The 24435-nt window shown below is 34.5% G+C and overlaps 1 protein-coding gene across 1 annotated transcript in view; it reads left to right on the top strand.

The window, feature by feature from the left end:
• Positions 1 to 24435, top strand: part of LOC115411715 (cadherin-7-like) — a 354822-nt gene that overhangs the window by 316195 nt on the left and 14192 nt on the right. Inside the window, exons 6-7 of the mRNA XM_030123930.1 lie at positions 10616 to 10869; positions 23009 to 23145. Of these exons, the coding sequence (XP_029979790.1) occupies positions 10616 to 10869; positions 23009 to 23145 (391 nt within the window). The remainder of the gene's footprint in view (positions 1 to 10615; positions 10870 to 23008; positions 23146 to 24435) is intronic.

The raw sequence follows: 24435 nt of genomic DNA, 5'->3' as shown, positions 1-24435 counted from the left end.
GCGTGTGAAGGCAGTTATTGAGAAAGAAGGAGGACACATAGAATAAAAACATTTTCTATTATGTACATTTTCTTGTGGCAAATAAATTCTCATGATTTTCAATAAACTAATTGGTCATACACTGTCTTTCAATCCCTGCCTCAAAATATTGTAAATTTTGCTTCCCCACCCTGTATATAAATTAAGTCAACTCCAAACTTTTCTCTCTGTGTTTTAGAGTGAAACAAGTAAATTTACATTATGAAAAGGTTTACATCTACAAACTATCCTTTCAAAAGATGTGAATAACACGAACAAACTGAAAAGATAATTGTAATTTTAACAATATTATGCCTCAGTTTATCATTTACACATGTACATTAGAACTTACAGATCACAACAGATCTAAAATACTAGGGATGTCCAATATTGGCTTTTTTGCCAAAAACCGATATGCCAATATTGTCCAACGCTTAATTTCCGATTCCGATATCTACCGATACTGCTGCCGATATATGTGGGATATTAAACTAATTTTAGGTGACATCACATATCTCCTGTCATGGAATTAACACATCATGCCTAATTTTCTTGTGATGCCCCATTGGATACATTCTCAAATGCAACAAGGCTTTCAAAATGTAAACACTGTCTGTGCAAAGAATACATACTTCAACTTAAGTTGTGGAAAAAATGCCATATTTATTTATTTTCTCTCCCTCCCTCCTTGAGTCTATTACAGTGTGGCAACTCTACTGTACAATTTTGAAAACTGCACATTTCTTTCAGCTACAAACAATGCTTTATTTACGTGTCGGTAAATGCCGGTGAAATCAAGGCATTATTTTATCGGTTTTAATGATAGGCAAAAAAAACGATAACGATATTCACTGATATTACATTTTTATGCCAATACCGGGCCGATAATATCGGTGAGCCGATATTATTGGACATCCCTAACAAATACACAAAACATATTGTTAAAATTGTACTAACTTCTCTTAAGACATTTCAGGTTGTTCATATTTGTTCAGGTTATTCACATTTTTTTCAAAATTATACTTTTTTTTTAGTGGAAAAACATGGAATATGTACATTTACAAACAAAATATTTGGAGTTGTCATTATTTTTATGTTATTATAATAGTATTTTACTGAATGCTACCCACTTAAGGTTGAATTAGTCTGAATTTTGGAACCTGAACTAAAAGGATTGTTAATATTTTATTTTTACGTTTCACAAATTCATTCCAAGGGCCGGATTGGACCCTTTGGCGGGCCGGATTTGGCCCTCGGGCCGCATGTTTGACACCTGTGCTTTTACTTATACAAACGTCCCCTGGCAACTGAAACCATCTACTGATCTAAAATATTTAATACCTGTTGATCCACGAATCTTATCAATACATGTTTTTCATAGTGGGGATTTGCCACATACATGTTGATAATATCTACTTTTAATATGGACATGTGAATATATTATTACTATATTACTATATAGAACAAAATAGAATATTATATGTATTTATATAATATATGTATTTGTGTTTTTGTTTGTTTTTTTTAGTTTTTATTATTATCTGGTATTAATATTTGGTAGGATAATTTGTAATTGGGTATTATCTTATCATATTAGTGTATATAGGAAAAAAGGACGTGTGATATTGTTTTATTATTATTATTATTATTATTATTATTATTATTATTATTATTATTATTATTATATTGATATTCATGTAAAATAATAACTGCTATATAGTGATTATAAGGAATAGAGATTTGGGGTAGGAGCATATAAGTTTTTACTTCTTCCTACTCCTTTTCGATCATATATAATTTCATTTCATTTATTATTATTATTATTATTAATAATAATTTATTTTTCTTTTGTTTGCTTATCAACCTTTTATGTACCACTACTTATATTTTGTTCATTGATTTTTATTTTGATTTCACTGTCTGCATGTTTGAAATAAAGATTTCAATCAATCAGTCAATAATTGGTGTAAAATACAGTTATTCATCTTTTCATGGTCATCAGATATGACCCATTTGGATGTTTAAAGGCTCCGTAGTTACCGTGGAAACACCATCATCTTCTACAACATTGATTCACCAGTAAAACCCATGGAGTTGGATCAATGACTGGATAGAGACATTTGTTTTTACATTCAGTTATTGATAGATTTGCTGAAAAAGTCACTTTCTCGTCAGTTTTCTGCGTTTTGATATAATAACCTTTGAATGTACTCTGAGTTTTCATGAACATCTACATGATCAGCTAATTACATATAGGGAAAAATACATGATTAACACTGAAAAATGCAAAATACATGGAATAATATTATAATAAATGGTGATAAATTACTTACGAAAGGTTAAATAGAGAGAAAAATTCATTTGGGGAGTGACACAGAAGTAGCACTGGGTCTTTATGGGTTAATATTTGAGAATCAGACTGTGAATAGAGTCTATAGTGACTTGTCAAACCTTTGTACCATAACTTTCTGCCCATAAATGCGACTGAAGTGTCCTTTGTAAAAGTGGAAGTGAGACATAAGGCAGAAAAATATCCCACTCTTTTGGGCAATGCTCTGTATGTGAGCAGCTAGTGTGGCATTAAATGCTGCTTGGAATATGGATTGCAGCACATACTGTAACTCCTTGCAATCCATTCCTTTGTTCATAAATTATATATACCACAACATCAGAACGTGGTCTTTCAACCTTTCATGTATGGAATTATTCTGAAGGTTTATTATGCTACTGCTACCAAGACTACTTATAGAGAAACTAATGAATATCACCCACCACTCTTAGGGATGCAGTAGTCAGACGCATAACCCGAAGGTGCTGAGTTCGATCCTGGGCCCAACCACTGTCTCGTGTCCTTGAGCAAGACATTTTTCCCAGACTTGCTCCAGTCGACCAAGCTTATAAATGACTGCTGCCTTCTGCTGGGGGACTAGTCAGTGATGGACTAGTGTCCCATCCAGGGGAGTTCTATACCCCCATCAGCTTAGTACTGCAGAGACCGCAGAAGCTGCCTGTTGAAGGGTTCGTACAGGTGCTTGAATTCCTTGAAAATGCTTGAATTTCAGTGTTATGTTTTTAAGGTCTGGAAAATACTTCAATTTCGGTTTGAAGTGCTTGCAATTATAACTCTGTGATGTGACTTATTTATTTACTAGTGTGTTAAATCCAAGGTTATAATAGTGTTGGGTTTTTCATAATAGTTTAGTTTTATTTCGTTTTGACTTTTTTTCTCTAATTCAGTTAGTTTTGGTTAGTTTTTAGAGCGGGTTTGCTAATTTTTATTAGTTTTCGTTATTTTCTAAATGCTTAGTTTTAGTTTCTTTATATCTTTAATCTTCTTCGCCATCGAATTCAAATAAATCCAAGACAGGACTCTGCTGTTCTCCATGCTTCCAGGTAGAGTGGGGACCAGAAGACGACTCTAAACCACAAGTGACAAGAAGTGACGAACCGTTAAATATCATATGGTGCCACCAGCAAAAATTGCTGGAGGGAAATAAATTGACTTCATATCAATCCGACATCGACAAAAGACGAAAACGAAGGGAATTTTATCCAGAATTTTTATACGTTTTAGTTAGTTTTGTAAACATACAATACAGTTCAGTTAGTTATTGTTTTTTTCTTTTAATTATAGTTTTTATTTATTTCAGTTAATGAAAATGTTTTTACAATTCTAGTTTTTGTCATTTCGTTAGTTTTCGTTAACGACAATAACCTTGGTTGACTCATGGGAATCCACTGGTTCTAGAAGTAGTAGAGTTGATAAAATGGGGAGCTGAGCTAAGTTTACTGGTGTAACACACAGATCAGGAAGAAATACAATGGTCCTCAATTTGTTACCTCTGCCAAGTGTAACAGCGGAGGTTATGTTTTCATCGCAGTTTGTCTGTTAGCAAGATAACTCAAAAAGTTATGGATGGATTTTCATGAAATTTTCAGGAAATGTTGATACTGGCACAAGGAACAAATGATTACATTTTAGTGGGGGGGGGGGGGGGGGGGGGCTGATCTGCCTTAGCGGACATCTGTGCTCTCCAAGTGCTTTTCTAGTTTGAGACTGACATCGACGTGGACCAGAGACTTTTACACAAGACTGAACATGATGGTTTATTGCGAGTCACTGCCGTCCTGTGTCCAGATCTGCTGAACTCCACTCCAACTGATCGGAGTGAGTGTCACTGTGTTATGGTGGTGGTGTGTGTGTGTGGGGGGGGGGTCCAGATGGAGACATTAACAGGACAGGTCTAACCGGGGACCGACGAAGTGGAACCGGGCCACAGTAAGAACCAGACTGACCTTGTTAGTGCGTTTTACTGGTGAATCAATGTTGAAGAAGATGACGGTGTTTCCACGGTAACTACGGAGCCTCTGAACATCCAAATGGGCCATATCTGATGACCATGAAAAGATGACAAACTGCATTTTACACCAATTATTTACATGTATTGATAGGATTAGTGGATGGACAGGTATTAAACAGTTTAGATCAGTAGATGGTTTTGGTCACCAGTGGATGTTTGGGTCTTTATGGGTTAAATCCAATGGGGGACTTGTGTAATTTGTGTAAAACACTTCAGAGAATTATAAATCCACTGTTGAAAATAATCCACTAAAAATATCTGCATAGTTCTTTTTGCATAATTTTTCAAAAGCGTGCCGTTTTAATAACCTGTTTAGTCTTTTCAGATGCGTTCACTGCACATCTCTATAAGGACATCTGTCCATCTGTCGGGTCCTATTACGCTTGTAATCTCTTGTGATAAGTTCGACTAAATTGCTAAAGATTTGGCACAAATGGTCAAGAAGAAGCTGAAAACATTCTGGTGGCCAAAGGTCATGGTCGCTGTAGCCTCATGCTGCTCCATTCTATTGAACACAATATCTCCTTGAAATTGCCATGAGGAAACTTGTTCTATATTGACACCAATGTTCATTTAGAGTCAAGGATGAACTGATTCAGAGTCTGTGGCTGAAGGACAAAATCCCTAATTAAATAAACGAAAGGCAACTACATAAAAATATCTCTTCCCAGTTGTGGGTTGCTCCTACTTGAGAGAACTGCATGAACAGATTGTGGTGCAAGGTCAGTGAATGCATCTGAATTAACTATTCATAGGGCACAGAAATACTGTAAAACTCAAAATTTCAACCTTAGCATAACAAAACTTTATTACTTTTGTGAAATTCATCAAATTTTTTTATTGTTATGTAGAAAATCAAGGTCACGGAAGTTACTGTATTTGGTTCTTTTCCCATATGTGGCACCAAAAAAAAAAATCCAAGAAGTATACAGTATATACAAAATGTGTGCTATCAAACAATACAAATTTTTAATCAGATTAATCACAGGGTTGCTGTGGATTAATTGTGATTAATCACAATTAAATATCATTCATTTTTAATCTATATTAATCGCATTTCATTTTGCATGAGCAAACAGACTCAAGAAAGAAGGGAATATATATGCACTTAACGTGTTTATTAAACAGTTTCAACAAAACAACTTGAAACTAGAAGTACTCGGAGAGTGCAGACCTCCGCCAAGGCAGATCAGTGCCCCCCCCCCCCCCCCTTTGTCTTGTCTGTCTGTCTGTCCGTGTGCAAAATAACTCAAAAAGTTATGGACAGATTTGGATGAAAATTTCAGGAAATGTTGATACTGGCACAAGGAACAAATGATCAAATTTTGGTGGTGATCGGGGGGGCACTGATCTGCCTTGGCGGAGGTCTGCGCTGTCTTTTCAAGAAAAGCACTCGTACAGCACAGACCTCCGCCAAGGCAGATCAGTGCCCCCCCCCCACCCCCAATCACCACCAAAATTTAATCATTTGTTCCTTGTGCCAGTATCAACATTTCCTGAAATTTCCATCCAAATCCATCCATAACTTTTTGAGTTATCTTGCACACAGACAAACAGACAAACCAACGCCGACAAAAACATAACCTACTTGGCAGAGGTAATTAAATATTCACATAAAAAAAAAAAAAAATGTAGATGGGTTAATTGCATTAAAATTTTTAATCAGATAAGTCATGATGGATTAATCCACTTAATGCATTAATTTTGACAACCCTATTAAAAAAATACAAGAAAAACATATGTAAGGTGCTAGGAACATGTTTTTTTAGAACATTAGACCAACATTAATGCTAATCCAGACCCCTGTCCACATCCACATTATCCCTTTGAACATCATTCCTTACATTAGTACCATTACTTCATGGTACCTAACAAAGCAGGTCCACTCACTGTTCATGCAGACCCTGTAGACCACATTGGACCTGAGATTTTTGACTCACTGTCCTCACTGTAACTGTTACCGTCACTGTCTTGTAATGTGAATGTGTGCAGAAATGACCAGAAATAGTCACTTGTCCGATAAAGGGTTAAGTGTCAGTTTTTGTTGCAGCTCTATTGGCTTGTAGTTGAAGGCGATCATCAGAAACGAGAAAGTACAGAGAGACGAATCGAAGTCTTGTTGGACTTTGTGAATATATTTGTATAAAGAGGGTAAAATAATTTGTCGCTGGTTCCGGTCTTGAAACCAACTGTTTCATGTTGTCATGTCACAGCGGTTTTTCAATCCGCAATGATCTGTAAGCATCGAGCAGATACTTGGATAACTGCCTCAGCTGGTTTCCCTTTCGTCTGAACCTCTGGATTAGGCGATAATTACTAATTACAAAACAGCACTTTAATTGAGGTATTCATCTGACTGTCACTCCAAGCTGAACAACCGCCACAGCTCAAGACTAACAATCTCTGGAGACAGTATAGTAATTATTGAAAAGAAGGATGGAGGGAAGAGAGGCATTTAAACATTCACCATGGGAGCCAAATTTCTATAAATAATGTCATTAAAATCCACCTACATAAATAAATACAATCTTCCAAAGAACATTTAACAAGCCACTTATTTATTTACAGAGTGCAAAAAAATATATATAAATTCTTTCCTGAGTTTTGTTGCGCCAGCTGTAGCTCAGAGCTCATGCTTTACATTTCATGGTTTCAGAGGACTTGAAATGGTTTCCTCAGGCCACATGGATGTGACAGTTCATTTCTGCAGCTCTTTTGTAGCACAGAGAGAGAGAGAGAGAGAGCTTTTGTTGACCACAAGCCATTTCTGTCAGATGGGGCAATTTGATCTTTTGTTTGTTTTTGCACCAAACTCAGACAATTACAACATCGGAGAAAGCCAGTGACAATGAAAGTGTCAAATCAATGCTCTCCCACAGTATATTATATATTGCAATGGGCAGTTCAATAATCCAGACAGAATGACAAAATGGTTCAAAAGCATTGGCTGCAGAATTCCTCTCATCGTGTTCTGGGCCTTTCTTAAAATCAATATTATTGCTTCACAGCACAAAGTTCCCATAATCCATCAGTAAAGACTCGGTTTAAGGCTTGGTGTTAATTTGTAAGGGGTCTTTACAATCCACGTTCTTAATTGGGATCAATATTTGTGTATTGTTTAAATGATTTACAAGTTAACATACTAAACTGTTGGGGTAGTCAGTAGAGAATGTTAGAAATCTTCAACAAAATGCGTTTGTTTTTTTTTTTACTTACCAATTTTTTTTTTATTCTTTTAAAGTTTTGAATGCAGAACTGATAATACTTCTTTAACAAATTAATCCACTCTTCACTAATCCACTATTTTTCCAATGCAAAGCTATTTCTGTAATATAAACAAAATGCGTTTTTGTCTCAGCTAAAGGCTAGACTTTTTTTTTTTTTTTTTTTTTTTTCCAAGACAAGAAAAGTGTACATCACATACTGCTGGGGTGTCAAACTCATGTTAGTTCAGGGGCCACATACAGCCAAATATGACCTAAAGTGGGCCGGATCATTAAAATAATAGCACAATAATATAGAAATAATGTCAATTCCAAAATTTGTATATGTAACTTCTATGTTTTAGGGCAGGGGTGTCAAACTCATTTTCATTCAGGGGCCACATTAAGCCAAATTTGATCTGAAGTAGGCTGGACCAGTGAAATAATAACATAATAATATATAAATAATGTCAACTCCGAACTTTCTTTCAATGTTTTAGAGCAAAAAAAAAAGTACAATTATGTGATGAAAATGTTTATATTTCCCAACTGTCCTTTAAAACAATGTGAATAACGTGAACAAACTGAAATTTCTTAAGAAAACTAAGTGCAATTTTAACAAGATTATGTCTCAGTTTATCATTTAAACATGTAAATTACAATTTACAGATCACAGTGGATCAACAAATACACAAAACATTTAATAACAGGAAGAATATTGTTAAAATTACACTTCAGAAATTTCAAAATGTTTATATTTATTGAGGTTATTTGTGTTTTTGTGAAATGTTAGTTTGTTTTAGTGTAAATACAGTAAAATGATGTGAAAATTTTTACATTTACAAAGAGAAAAATTTGGAGTTGTGAGTATTTATGAGTTTTTATGATAGTATTTGACTGATGCAATGCACTTGAGATTAAATTGGTCTGTATGTGAAACCTGAACTAAAATGATTAATATCTTCAGTTTAATTTTTGCATTTCACAAATTCATCCCAAGGGCCGGACTGGACCCTATGGTGGACCGGATTTGGCCCCCGGGCCACATGTTTGACACCCCTGTTTTAGAGTGAAAAAAGTAAAATTATATTATTAAAGTGTTTCCATTTACAAACTACCCTTTAAAAAAATGTGATAAACATGAAAAACCATGAACAAAATGAAATTTGCTAAGAAAAAAAAGTGCAATTTTAACAATTATGCCATTATTTGGCCTCAGCTTCTCATTTACACATGTTCATTACAACTTACAGATCACAGTGGATCTACAAATACACAAAACATTTAATAACAGACAGAATATTGGTACAGTTACACTTAGAGACATTTCAGGTTGTTCATTTTTGTTCAGGTTGTTCACATTTCTTGTTTCTTGTAAAAGGTTAGTCTGTAAATGTATAAATGTTTGTGTAATTTTACTTTTTTACACTAAAACAAAGAGAAAAATGTGTAGTTTTCATTATTTATTGTTTATTATGATAGTATTTTATTGGTCTGACCCACTTTAGATCGAATTGACCCAAAATTGTTTTAACATCCTTGATTTTTAATATCTTCAGTCTAATTTTTGTATTTCACTAATTCTGTGTTTTTCAACCTTGGGGTCGAGACCCCACTTGGGGTCGCCTGGGATTCAAATGGGGTCGCCTGAAATTTCTAGTAATTGATAAAAAAATTAAAACTTACATTATATAGGCAAACCCAGTGGTTTCTAACCTTTTTTGGCTCGTGACCCCAGTTTAACATCACAAATTCTGGAAGGATTCTGTTGGGTCTCTGTAAACTTAATTTGATTCTGATTTGAATTGATAAAGCACTTTGTGACTCTGTCTGTGAAAAGTGCTCTATAAATAAAATTTACTTTACTTTACTTTACTTTACAAATTTCAGGCGACCCCAGACATTCAAAACTGAGACATTTTTTCTGCTAAAATTAATTTGTTTTTGATCTTGTAATAGTTTGCTATATTATGTTCCAAATAAACGTTAACTTTAGGCAACATTCGGGCTATATAATGTATATTTTTATTAGTAAGTTTAAATTTTTTAGCAGTTACTAGAACTTTCAGGCGACCCCATTTGAATTCCAGGCGACCTCATGTGGGGTCCAGACCCCAGGGTTGAAAAACACTGACCTAAATGTTGCCTAAAATTAACATTTATTTGCAACATATTATAGCAAACTAGTACATGATCAAAAACAAATTAATTTTAGCAAAAAAATATCTTCGTTTTGAATGTCTGGGGTCGCCTGAAAATTGTGATTTTAAACCTTTCATGCATAGTGGTCACTCCAGTGGACAGTTATTCTACAGCTGTTCTCTTGTATATTCATGAGTTTTATTGTTTTAATTCCATATCAGCCGACGCAGTGGACGCTCATGCATCCTCCCATACACTGTAGTTCATACCGTTACTGTAACTTTGCTGTTCTTTATAAACCTGATCTGCAGTAACATGTTTGAGTGGAAATCAGTTGCTTTTTATTATTATTATCATTATCATTATTATTATTATTATTATTATTATTATTATTATTATTAGACTGTAATTAACAATTTTGTTTGTTTTTTTTTTAAACAAAAAGGATTTTTTTGGATATTATCTGTTAAAATGTGAGAAAACATCAGATTAGCAGCATTAAAAATGTTTTTCTTTCCTAGTTTTCACACAGTATATCAGTAAATATGTTTCTTTACATCAAAAATTAAACGCATGGTTTCCAGCTGAGTGGACATTTTTGCAACTCCATGAAAAATAGGTTCACAAATTTTTTTTAATTGCATTGTTTTTTTAATGCCTAGAGGAAGAAAAACACTCAGGAAAAAAAAGAATCTTGATTAAGACTCTCATAATTCATGCACCAAAGGGTTAAAATGGGGTCACGAGTCAAAAAAGGCTGGAAACCACTGCACTAATTCATCCCGCGGGCCAGTTTGGACCCTTTGGTGGGCCGGTCTTGGCCCCCGGACCACATGTTTGAGACCCCTGACATACTGTATTCTGAATATTCTTCCTGTCTGTGCCCTCCAGCCTCTAGACTTCGAGACAAAGAGCAGCTTTTCACTGAGAATCGAAGCCACAAACAGGAATATTGACTCCAACTTTTTGAGCCTGGGTCCATTTAGCGACACCACATCAGTCAAGGTGACGGTGGAAGACGTGAACGAGGCGCCGGTCTTTTCCACGCCGCTCAGCAAGATGGTCATTTCAGAGGACGCCAAAGTGGGCACCTCCATCGGGAGAGTCTCCGCCCACGACCCAGACACCACCAACAGCGCCATCAGGTACTAATGATTTTCTGTGCTGCTATTACACGACGCTACGGGCTCTAACACCATGTGTTCTTTCAGTCACTCGGACAAAAGTGAAGCGTGTCCTCACGTAGCCCCTCCATTCATCCATGGGATTTCATTCAGGACTGTGGAAGCTGTAAGAAGGGCCGGTTCTTTATTTTACACAAGGACACTTTACAGACATGCTTTTTTTATTCTAATTCCCACAGTTTGTATAGTCAATAAGTATAGCGAATCATAAAAGAAACAGTATTGAGTGTAGCTTTGGTGTAAAGATAGTGTAAACAGTGTCTGTCTAGCCTGGCCTGTCATCCAGTTTACTCTGTCTATTCAATACTGAGAAAACAGTCTGGATTTTTAGGCCAGGCGCTGTGAAATATGCACCATCTATTCCATACCGAAGTCTGGGGAGTGGGTGTTTCGCAATGCGTCATACTTCTTTTTGTCGCGAGTCAAAGTCACTTCCAAGTCCACAAATCTCTTTACGACGGTTGTTGTCTGTTACTTGATTCAAAAATAAGGATAGAATTACAGATTACACCCTGTATTCTGAAAGGGGTGATAATTTGCTTTTTTTTTTTTTTTTTTTTTGAAATGGAATTATGCATTTTACTGTTTCATAGTTTCATATTTTTATTGGTATGCATACAAGGTAACAAAAAAATACATGCCAACACCATGGCACCCTTATGTCAACATTAACCAGGTTTGTAAACATCATTACTTTCGAATTTGCATTTTTTTTTTCTTTTTGTGACAAATAACAATAAAACTAGACAAACAATATAATGAAAAGTAAACTAAAACATCGTCTGAATAATATACTTAAACTACTGTCATAAACATATGAAAATAAATAAATAATTAATAACTAAAAAAAAAAAAAAAAAAAAAAAGGGAGGGGAAAGGGAATTACATTGTCTCAAAAAAAATCCCAAAACACTTGCCATTTATTATAGAATTGGTTCGAGTGTCCTCACTACAAATATTTAATTTTCTCTACTTTTAAAAAAGACATAACTTCATTAATCCATTGTGTATTGGAGGGGGCTATTGTAGATTTCCAATTAAGGAGGAGATGGTGTTTAGCAATCAGGGAGGTGAAAGCTATCACTTCTAACTCTTTTACAGAGTATTGAGTATACTCTTCTGGTAGACCAAAAATAGCAATGTGTGGTGAAATGTCAATAGTTTTCAAAAATATCTTGGACATGGTGTTGAAATAAATTGACCAAAAATTTGTCAGGGCTGGACAAGAAAAAAACATGTGTTTTAAAACGCTGCATTTTAAAACATTTCCCTGTGGTCTACATCAACTGTAAATGCTCTGCTTGGGTCTGAATTCTTCATTAATTTAACTCCACAGGTCCATCTTCAACCCTATTTCTGAGTAATGACACCAGAAAGGTGATTTTGAGCGCTGGCCCTTTAAATGCAAATGAGCCACTTCAGGCTCCGCCCCCTCCAGGTTGTTGACTGTGCTGCTCTGTCCCGTTCAACCAACAACTGAACATTTTAGGTAATCATCTCGAAGTTTGGACGTATTTTCAGTATGGACTACAACCGCTGCTGCTGATAAACAATTATGTCGTACTCAGAGAAATGTTTATCGGAAGTCTTGACCTTATATGTGCAAATGTGCAAAGACGTAACAAATTAAGAAGGAATTCAAACAGGTTGTAGAAATCCCATGAATTTTTTGCCAAAATGAATATAAAGAAAGCTTTGCAGCACCTGGAAGGTTCAAATTCAAACTTTATGAACTATTAGGGTCCAAATACACAAATAAATGAACCAAAGACTAATAAAAGTGGGTTTAGCAAAATATGAGCCCTTTAAGTTTCTCTGACAAAAGCGAAACAAACCAATTCTTTGTGCAAAACAGCAATTAACAAATATCCAGAAGATATTCTTATTTATCAGTTTTATAGATGTTTGGATATTTGCATGTTTGGATGTTTAGTGTTTATAGATCATGTTTCCATATGGAGAACATATTGTGCTGCAGAATTACGTAGCATTTCCAGCACCTTTAACATAACAGACATTGTTACACATACATATACACACTTTGCAATGACTGAAATAAGATATGCATTACTGTTAAATGAAAAAATTGTTTTTTTTTTTTTTTTGTAAATGAGGCATCATTTTTATAGTTCAGTTCTCTGTGGAGGCTTTCCATTGTAGTAGTAGCTCTATCTATCAGTTATATATATATGCATAGTTATGGTAAGTTCTCTAAGTAAAATGCACAAAACAAAGTTCTTAGTGACAATAAATTATTGTATTTTAGTCTTTAATGTAGGTTTTATCTATTCGTCTGTATTTTTATGTATTTATTTTTTATGTTTTCATTTTACTTTTTACATTTATTTTGTGTCTTTTAATCTCTTCTTGTATTTTACTGTTATTTTGTTTTTTATTTATTTTTCTGTACAGCACTTTGGTCCACTGCGGTGGTTTTAAAGTGCTTTACAAATAAAGTTAGATTGGATTGGATGAAGGTGAATTTAACCTTTTTCACCTTCAGTTTGAAATAAATCAAAATGTATCTGCATTTGTACATTTCAGCTGCATCTATAGGAAACAGATAACAGGTGTTTTGACTTGAGCAGCTGAATGTTTTTACTAGGACTGAATAGATAGAGAAATATTAACAGCTTCCTAATTTATTTCAGATCTGAGAGTCTTAGATTTTTGCAAAAACACATAAATAGTTGTATTTTTGTGCCAAGGCTCATTTTAATCGGTAGTTACAGCTCTCTGAACACTTACTGTAAGGCAAATTATTTCATTTTCTTAACCAGGATTTTATTACGAACTAGAAAAGCACTCTGAGAGCGCAGACCTCCGCCAAGGCAGATCAGTGCCCCCCCCGATCACCACCAAAATTTAATCATTTGTTCCTTGTGCCAGTATCAATATTTCCTGAAATTTTCATCCAAATCTGTCCATAACTTTTTGAAAGATCCGGATCAGTCTTTGCCATTTGATAGAACACCCCGTTGTAAATCCCTGAGTCAAACTGCATGAGATTTGCACAATTCCCCCATATTGTGATTTCCACCATAAATATTAGTCCCATATTTATTTTACCTATATTTTAAGATTCCTTGACCATGAAAACATACCATTAGCAACTGGATTCATAATTATATCCTTATTAGTTCAGTAGTTATTCACGAAAATCACATTTCTCGTAATGGTGGTTTTCTTCTGGATCTAGCTCCTTAAGTATTAAAGCTACATGAAATCCGGTGGCATACTCCCGATGCGGAACTGACTGAGCTACACGATGGCGCTTGTCAGAAATTTCTACCTTTAATATTAAAGGCACAGTACGCCAAAAAGTAAGGGCACCCCCATTTTTTATATAAATTGAGATAAAATCCGCCTTCTGGATCAGATCCGGATCAGCCTTTGAAATGTGATAGAGGACCCCATTGTCAATTCCTGAGTGAAATTTCATGAGTTTTGGTCAATAATTAAGGGAGATATTGGGAAACGAAAATTTTGGCCCCATTTACCACAATGTTAATGAAAATTTCAAAGTGATCCAGAATCCAGGAATTCATCCAGATGACCCCCAAAAGTTAATCATTTCTGCCTTATCCCATTTCCAACAAACCCTGAAAATTTCATCAAAATCTGTCCATAACTTTTTGAGTTATGTTGCACACTAACGGACAGACAAACAAACAAACCCTGGCAAAAACATAACTTCCTTGGCGGAGGTAAACATAATGTTGGAACCTTGATTTGGAAGATTTTAATAAAATACAACAAATAAGATTGAAAATACTGTGGTTTGTGTATATGAGATATAGCAACACCTCATCTAAGCAGTCGAAATATGCATTATGTTTAACTGACAGGCATATTTTATGACAGATGGACAGTTCAACTACCTTTTTCCCACCTAGTTTTTAATTACCTTCCATTTTTTATTGAAGGAAACATGGTAGATTTCAATAGCTGTGAACTAAAGGGGGGAAAAAAAGGTAGTGTGAGATTCATAAAGCCACAAAGACAATCCCCAAAAGTAATGAATATTTCGTTTATGAGTGAGTTGATCGCCATACGATGCTGTTTAAACACACAATATCCGCAGACCCTCGACTAAAGTCTGTGTTTGGCCGTCACTAAGACAGTGCCAGATGGTGGCAGGGCCAAGGAGTGCAGCATTTGCAAAAGTGAAATGCCATCTTGAACAAGAGAAGGGCATTCCTGCAGGATGGGTCAAGGCTCGACACTTGTGCCGTGGCATTTATGACTCAAAACAAGCACTCACATTGGCAATCTGTGCGGTGTCACTCTTGAGATCCACACATATTTTGCATTAATTGAATGAATATTGTATGGTATTCATACTTAGTCTGTTAGGATTGTTAGTAATCTTAATCAGAAAATCAAATTATTGCACTATTGTAGCTGTAAATTGCTTCTTTTTGCTCCTGTGACTGTTATCAGCGTCTGCAATATATTTCACTACATCTGTTGAAATTAAAATTATTGTGGAACTAATGCAGCCACAAGAGTCAAATTACATTGCAATAATACCCTTTGGATGTAGGCTAATTGAAGTTGTAATTTTCTGCAGAAATACAAGTGGGTTTGTATTGAGAGGGTTTGATCAGTGTTGTGTGCTGAGGGACAGCACAGCTTTCAGTTTTATCCAATTTTAATGGGGTTTTGTTTCTCTCATGCTCCAAAGTTCAGAGATTCTCCGGCATTTATGAATGTAGAGTTGTTTGTTAATTAATGTGAGCTTTTTTGGAAACCGCTGGGAAAGTGTGTCGACAACTTCGCCAGTTGATGACACACTAAATCTTAAACACACTTGATCAACGGAAAGTATTCTGTGATAGAATTGGAATCAGAATATTAATCATAGGGGGAAATGATTGTGTGTTACAACAGTTCCATTCAAGTATAATAAAGAGTAGCAGGAAAGAAATTATCATTACAACAGAAAAGGGAAAAAAATAAAGAAATATGTATATGTGTAAAATGTACAAATACACTGAACAAAAATATAAACGCACCACTTTTGTTTTTGCTCCCATTTTTCATGAGCTGAACGCAAAGATCTAAAACTTTTTCTATGTACACAAAAGGCCTATTTCTCTCAAATATTGTTCATAAATTTGTCTAAATCTGTGTTAGTGAGCACTTCTCCTTTGTCCTTTGCTGAGATAATCCATCCACCTCACAGGTGTGGCATATCAAGATGCTGATTAGACAGCAGGATTATTGCACAGGTGTGACTTAGGCTGGCCACAATAAAAGGCCACTCTAAAATGTGCACTTTTACTGTATTGGGTGGTCCAGGGGGGTCAGAAAACCAGTCAGTATTTGGTGTGACCACCATTTTCCTCGCACAGTCTTCTTCGTGAATTCTTTGAAACAGCTTTGGAGATGGCTTATGGTAGAGAAATGAACATTCAATTCACAGGCAAAAGCTCTGCTGGACATTCCTGAAGTCAGCATGCCAACTGCATATTCCCTTAAAACTTGTGACATCTGTGGTATTGTGCTGTGTGATAAAACTGCACATTTTAGAGTGGCTTTTTATTGTGGCCAGCCTAAGGCACACCTGTGCAAAAATCCTGCTGTCTAATCAGCATCTTGATATGCCACACCTGTGAGGTGGATGGATTATCTCAGCAAAGAAGAAGTGTTCACTAACACAAATTTAGACAGATTTGTGAACAATATTTGAGAGAAATAAACCTTGTGTGTACACAGAAAAAGTTTTAGATCTTTGAGTTCAGCTCATGAAAAATGGGAGCAAAAACAAAAGTGGTGCGTTTATATTTTTGTTCAGTGTATGTATATATGTATGTACAGGGTGACACAAAAAAAAAACGGGAACCTTTTAACAATCCAATAAAACCAAGAGTGATGGAAGAAAAATATTTTATTCATAGTAATTGAAACCTTAAAACATGCCATTTAAGAAACAATGATGGAATTTTCATTTTTTTAAAAATTACTTCCTGTAGATGGCGTCCTCCTGTACGAATGCATTCTTGAAATCTGCTGTTGAGATTCCTCATTGACCGCTGCAACATCTCAGCTGGGATACTGTGAATTTCATCCTGAATTCTCTGTTTTAACTCATCCAGAGTTCTTGGTCGAGTCGTGTACACTTTACTCTTGAGATAGCCCCACAAGAAAAAATCCCAAACAGACAAATCTGGCGATCTAGGGGGCCAGGGAACGTTACCGAATCTTGAGATCACACGGTTACCGAACAATTCTTGCACAGCCGCCAATGGTTACTAAAATGGGGGTGTGGTTACTTGCTCAAGGTCACTGTCTCGCAGTGCTGCCACTTGCTCATGTCTGCCAATACACACTTCAAAAATTCCCGTTTTTTTGGGTCACCCTGTAATTTAAAAAAAATGAAAATTCCATCATTGTTTCTTAAATGGCATGTTTTAAGGTTTCAATTACTATGAATAAAATATTTTTCTTCCATCACTCTTGGTTTTATTGGATTGTTAAAAAGTTCCCGTTTTTTTGTGTCACCCTGTATGTACTTTCATTTATTTATTCATTTTAATCTAAATGATCGGGAAGGAGCAGGATGAAGAAAACTTATAATTCCTGCCCCTTTCTTAAAACATCTGCTTACATCAGATAAGCTGCCGTTACACTTATTACAGTAAACGGTTTATATGATAGTCATTGGACATCTGCGCAAAACTTTACCGGTATTTACTAAATGTCGAAAAAACAGAAGTGCGCAATGTTGGTTTTTCCATTAAATCACAAATGCGATGATTTATGATTTGTTTATTTATTGTCACGAGATGACATGAGAGGTCATTCCATAAACATGGCAACGAACCTAAATATGGTGTTGATTTACAGATATATTCATTATTATTATATATTACCCCTCTATCTTGTTCTAAATTAAGAATTGATTGGGTTTCCTGGTGTGTCCACACATACCGCGACATGTTTCTTTTTCTTCTTCACTTGTTGTAACGTACATCAACATCCGCTTTTAATTCACCTGACTCTAGTTGCGAAAAAAGGTCTTTCCATAGCAGTTTTGGGTGATATACCATTTCCGCTATGCCCGGAAAACCACCTCTTGCCAGCGCAAAAAACTTTTAATTGAAAAATGAGACTTTTGGAGAAATTGTTTTTCATTTTTCAAGTTATATTTGAGTAATTTGAGGGTCAACGGAAAAGCGACTAATGAAAATAAAACAAATCCAAAATCCATAAGTAAAATTATTTCATTACATGCTTTTATAAATCCTCTCTATTCTTTCCTTATGTAACCTTTTAAATTGAAAAATGTTTGTACAGTTCTTCTCTGTCATTGTCAAAGAAATTCACATTCTGACATCCACAACAGAAATACACATTTGCTTTACATTAGTCCTAACCCTTTGCTGTTTAAAAAACCTTAAATATACAAACATATACAGGGTGTCCCATAAGTCTCCATACATAGGAGACATAATACATTCCATAAATATATGGTTCTAACATGTATTTCTTTATATTTCTTCTTTGTAGTTCTTCAGCAGTGGAGGACATGCATTGAAATGTGTTCCGGACAAAATGGCAGTCATATAGAGCATATTATATAAATAAAAATGGTTTATGTCAAGAAACGTATATCTTTCCTATGTATGGAGACTTATGGGACACCATATATATATATATATATATATATATATATATATATATATATATATATATATATATATATATATATATATATATATATACATATATATTTATATGTACAGGGTGGGGAAGCAAAATTTACAATATTTTGAGGCAGGGATTGAAAGACAGTGTATGACCAATTAGTTTATTGAAAGTCATGAGAATTTATTTGCCACAAGAAAATGTACATAATAGAAAATGTTTTTATTCTATGTGTCCTCCTTCTTTCTCAATAACTGCCTTCACACGCTTCCTGAAACTTGCGCAAGTGTTCCTCAAATATTCGGGTGACAACTTCTCCCATTCTTCTTTAATAGTATCTTCCAGACTTTCTCGTAATAGTTTTGCTCATAGTCATTCTCTTCTTTCCATTATAAACAGTCTTTATGGACACTCCAACTATTTTTGAAATCTCCTTTGGTGTGACGAGTGCATTCAGCAAATCACACACTCTTTGACGTTTGCTTTCCTGATTACTCATATGGGCAAAAGTTTCTGAAAAGGTATGGATAATAGTGTTAGGTATGATTATGACATCAATATATGTTTGGTTTCAAAATAATTGACGTAGTGCCTGCTGAGAAAAAACAACTAAATGTTCATTGTAAATTTTGCTTCTCTACTCTGTATATATATATATATATATATATATATATATATATATATATATATATATATATATATACACATACACACACACACACACACACACACACACACACATTAAAATGCTCTATTAAGACACACTTAAAACAGCAATTTGTACAGTATGTGCTTGACCAGGGGTGTCAAACTCATTTTAGTTCAGGGGCCACATTTAGCCCAATATGATCTGAAATGGGCAGGACCAGTAAAATAATAGAAGTGAAAAAAGTACTATTACATTAACCCTTTGGTGCATGAATTATGGGTGTTTTCATTAGGCATGAGAAAGACAATGTGATTGAATTTTTTTTAATGAACCTATTTTTTATGGAGTTTCAAAAATGTCCTCTCAGCTGGACACTACACATTTAATTTCTGCAACAAAGAAACAGGAATTTAAAATGCAATGTCAGAAAGTGGTATACTGTGTGAAAAATATGAAATAAAATGTTTTTCATTCAGTTAATCTAATGTTTTCTCACATTTTATCATACTCTAACATATAGTTATTACTCACTTCATGGAGATAATATATAAAAAAGATCTTTTTGTTTAACCCTTTCATGCATAGAGGTCACTACAGTGGACAGCTGATGAAAGGAGTTTTCTTGTATATTCATGGATTTGTTATTTTTTGCATCATCACATACGCTGCAATTCATACCATTACTATAACTTTGCTGTTCTAGATAAACCTGATCTGCAGTAACATGTTTGAGTGTGAAAAAAAAAAAAAAAAGCTAATTGTTACTAGACTGAAATAAACAGTTTTGTTTTGTTTGTTTTTTTAAACAAAAGTTGCTTGTTTTTTTTTTTTTTTTTGCATATTATCTCCCTGCAGGTGTGTTAAAATGTGAGAAAACATCAAATTAGCAGCATTAAAAATGTTTTTATTTCATAGTTTTCACACAGTATATCAGTAAATACATGTTTCTTTGCTTCTAAAATTCAACGCATGGTGTCCAGCTGAGTGAACATTTTTGTAATTCCTTGAAAAATAGGTTAATAAAAAATCAATTCCATTGTTTTGTTGTTTTTTTTTTTTTGTTTTGTTTTCAAGCCTAAAGAGGAATAAAAACGCTATGGAAAAAAATCTTGATTAAGGCTCATAATTCATGCATGAAAGGGTTAAGAAAACTGTTAATTACAGTCTAATAACAACTAGCAATTCATTTACACTCAAACATGTTACTACAGATCAGGTTTATCAAGAACAGCAAAGTTACTGTAATGGTATGATTTGCAGTTTATGGGATGGTGCATAAGTGTCCACTGTGTTGGCTGATATGGAACTAAAACAACAAAACCAATGATGAATATACAAGAGAACATCTGTAGAAGAACTCTCCACTGTAGTGACCACTATGCATGAAAGGGTTAAAGTATGCATACGTGTTTATATTTACAAAGTTTCCTTAACCCTTTCATGCATACTGGTCACTACGGTGGACAGCTACAGGGGTTGGACAAAATAATGGAAACACCTTAAAAAAATCAACAAAATATAATTTAATATGGTGTAGGTCCGCCTTTTGCGGCAATTACAGCCTCAATTCTCCGAGGTATTGATTCATACAACTTGTGAATTGTTTCCAAAGGAATTTTATGCCATTCTTCAGTTAGAATACCCTCCAACTCTTTTAGAGACGATGGCGGTGGAAATCGACGTCTTACTTGAATCTCTAAAACTGACCATAAATGCTCAATAATGTTGAGGTCTGGGGACTGTGCCGGCCATACGAGATGCTCAACTTCATTAGAATGTTCCTCATGCCATTCTTTAACAATTCTAGCTGTATGGATTGGGGCATTATCATCTTGAGGTGAAGGTGTTTCCATTATTTTGTCCAACCCCTGTATTCTACAGCTGTTCTCTTGTATATTCATGGATTTTGTTGTTCTTTTCATTTTTTTGTTTTGTTTTGTTTTGTTTTTACACATATCTTTATTAAAGTTTTAAGACACTACACATCTTTTCTGACATGAATTGGTAACATTATGTAGATCTCTCCTGAGCATAAACCCCAGAATCATAAGCCCTCCCCATAGTTTTCACACAATTTATCAGTAAATACATGTTTCTGTGTGTCAGAAATTAAATACATGATGTCCAGTTGAGTGGACTTTTTTGCAACTTCATGAAAAATAGGTTCATAAGAATTTTTTTCTTTTTCATTATTGTTTTTTATGTATTTTTTTTTTTAAATATTTTTATTTTATTTATTTATTTTTATTTATTTTTCAGAAGAAAATGTTCAATTGCATTGTTTTTTTTCAAGCCTAAAGAGGAATAAAAACACTTAGGAAAAAATTTTGATTAAGGTTCTCATAATTGGTGCATGAAAGGGTTAAAAATGTGAATAACATGAACAACCTGACATTTCTTTAGAAAAAAAGTGCAATTTGAACAATATTATGCCTCAGTTTATCATTTACACATAATCACAGTGGATCTACAAATATACAAAACATTTAGTAACAGGCAGAAAATTGGTAAAATTACACTTTCTTCTCTTAAGACATTTGAGGTTATTCACATTTTGTGTGAAAAGATAATTTGTAGATGTCAACATTTTTGTGGAATTTTACTTTTTTGGAGTAAAATAAAAGAGAAACATTTTTCAAGAGTTGCCATTATTTATAGGTTATTATTATTATTATTATTATTATTATTATTATTATTATTATTATTATTATTATTATTATTATTATATTGATATTCATGTAAAATAATAATTGCTATATAGGGATCACAAGGAATAGAGATTGGGGGTAGGAGCGTATAAGTTTTTACTGTAGAATTTCATTTCATTTATTTTATTATTATTATTATTATTATTATTATTATTATTATTATTATTATTATTATTATTATTTATTTGACTGGTCTGATCCACTTTAGATCATATTGGTCTGTATGTGGAATATGAACTAAGAAGATTTAAACCCCTCTGATTGTTAATATCCTGAGTGTAATTTTTGCATTTGAAAAATTCACCCCACGGACTGGATTGGACCCTCAAGCAGGCTGGTTGTGGCCCACGGGCCGTATGTTTGACCCCTGTGTAATAGACAATATATTATCAATATGATAATTAACCCTTTCATGCATTCTGGTCATTACAGTGGACACTTATTCTACAGCTGTTCTTTTGTATATTCATGGGTTTTGTTGTTTTAATCCCATATCAGCCAACACAGTGGACGCTTATGCACCATCCCATAATACACTGCAGTTCATACCATTACTGTAACTTTGCTGTTCTTGATAAACCTGATCTGCAGTAACATGTTTCAGGGTAAATCAATTATTTGTTAGAAAAAAATGTTTTTGTTTTTTTCTTTTTTTTTGCGTATTGTCTTCATGAAAAGAGTAATAGTTAGCCTTAGAATATGTTAAAATGTGAGAAAACATCCGATTTTATTTCATTGTTTTAATATCAATTTCTGATACTGGGTTTTAAACACGTTTCTTTACTTCAAAAATTAAATGCATTGACATTTTTGTAACAAAAAACAACTTGATCACATTGTTTGTTTTTTTTCCATGCATATGGAGGAATAAAAACACTCAAGAAAAAAAATCTTAACTAAGGTTCTCATAATTAATGCATGAAAGAGTTAAAGAAGTATCCATAAATAAGTGTGCAAAACTGTTTTGTTATTAAACTTATGTGGTTATGGTGCAGTGTAATGGGAAAATCATGTGAAATCCCTTAAAGCGTTTGTGTACAGTATGTTGTTTGTGTTGAAGGTTGTGTATTTGTGTGTTTGTGTGGTCTAGGTACTCCATAGACAGGAACACAGACTTGGAGCGCTTCTTTAACGTGGATGCTCACAGCGGGGTCATCAGCACTGCCAAACCTCTGGACCGTGAAGCGAACTCGGTCCATAACCTCACCATCTTCGCCATCGAGCACCGTAAGCTGTTTTTTTTTTTTTTTTATTATAGTTGCACCACTTTAAATTGACAGTTTTCCCTCCCTGAGTAACAATCACCTCATCATAAGTTAGGAAACAGAAAACTTCTCATGGTGACGCAGCATCTGTGAGGATCTAGAAAAAAAAATAGGAATAACCTGTGTATATGTTGTATTGTATTTTATTATATATATTTTTTCTCTATATGGTTTGGTGAATCATGGGAAATGTAAGAAAAAAAAGGGATGAGCATTGTTTGAAGGAATTTCTATGATTGTTACGTGAACACTGTAGCATGTGTTTATATACACCATGTAACACTGATGCTCAAGGAAGGAACATATACAGGATATATAAAAAAAAAAAAAAAAAAATTAGGAATAACCTATGAATTAAAATGTATAGATTTATAAGGGTGGTAGCTCTTCATCTCTGCTTATTATTATTTGGTGGAAAATTTACTCTCTAGCAGCCTGAGCTGACTTTTCTTTAAAAAAAAAAAAAAGAAAAGAAAAGAAAAGAATAGGAATTTTAGCAAGAAAATCATTGTAATTTCAAGGTGAGATCAGGCCAACTATTGAAATGTTATACAAAAAGAAGAAGAAAAAACAAACATTAAAAGGAATTTGAATTAGACAAGTTTCCTTGATCTGGTTGAGAAAGAATAAACGGTTGTGCTATTAACCTCTTACACCTTGTGCCGTCTGTGTTGCCATGGTAATGGTGTATGAAGCTTGTAGCATTAAACGCATTGTATACATCAGGGGTGTCAAACTCAGTTTAGTTCAGGGAACACATACAGACCACTATGATGAAAACAATAATATAAAAAAACCCTTTAAATAATGTCAGCTCCACACTTTTCTGTATGATTACCTCCGCCAAGGAGATTATGTTTTTGCCAGGGTTTGTTTGGGATAAGGAAGAAATGATTAAGTTTTGGTGGTGATCGGGGGTGGGGGGGCCCACGGGGGGGCCCATTTCCAACAAACCCTGAAAATTTCATCAAAATCTGTCCATAACTTTTTGAGTTATGTTGCACACTAATGGACAGACAAACAGACAGACAGACAAACAAACAAACAAACTCTGGCAAAAACATAACCTCCTTGGCGTGGGGGGGCCCACGGGGGGGGGGGGGGGGGGGGGGGGGGGGGGGGGGGGGGGCACTGGTCAGCCTTGGCGGAGGTCTGCGCTCTCCGAGTGCTTCTAGTTTAGAGTGAAAAAGTAAAATTACAGTAAGGAAAATGTTTACAAATACAAACTAAAGTTAAAAACAAAAAAAAAAGT

The sequence above is a fragment of the Sphaeramia orbicularis genome, chromosome 20 (assembly GCF_902148855.1).
Source record: "Sphaeramia orbicularis chromosome 20, fSphaOr1.1, whole genome shotgun sequence".
NCBI classification, from domain to species: Eukaryota; Metazoa; Chordata; class Actinopteri; order Kurtiformes; family Apogonidae; genus Sphaeramia; species Sphaeramia orbicularis.
This window is presented reverse-complemented; position numbering and strand designations above follow the sequence as displayed.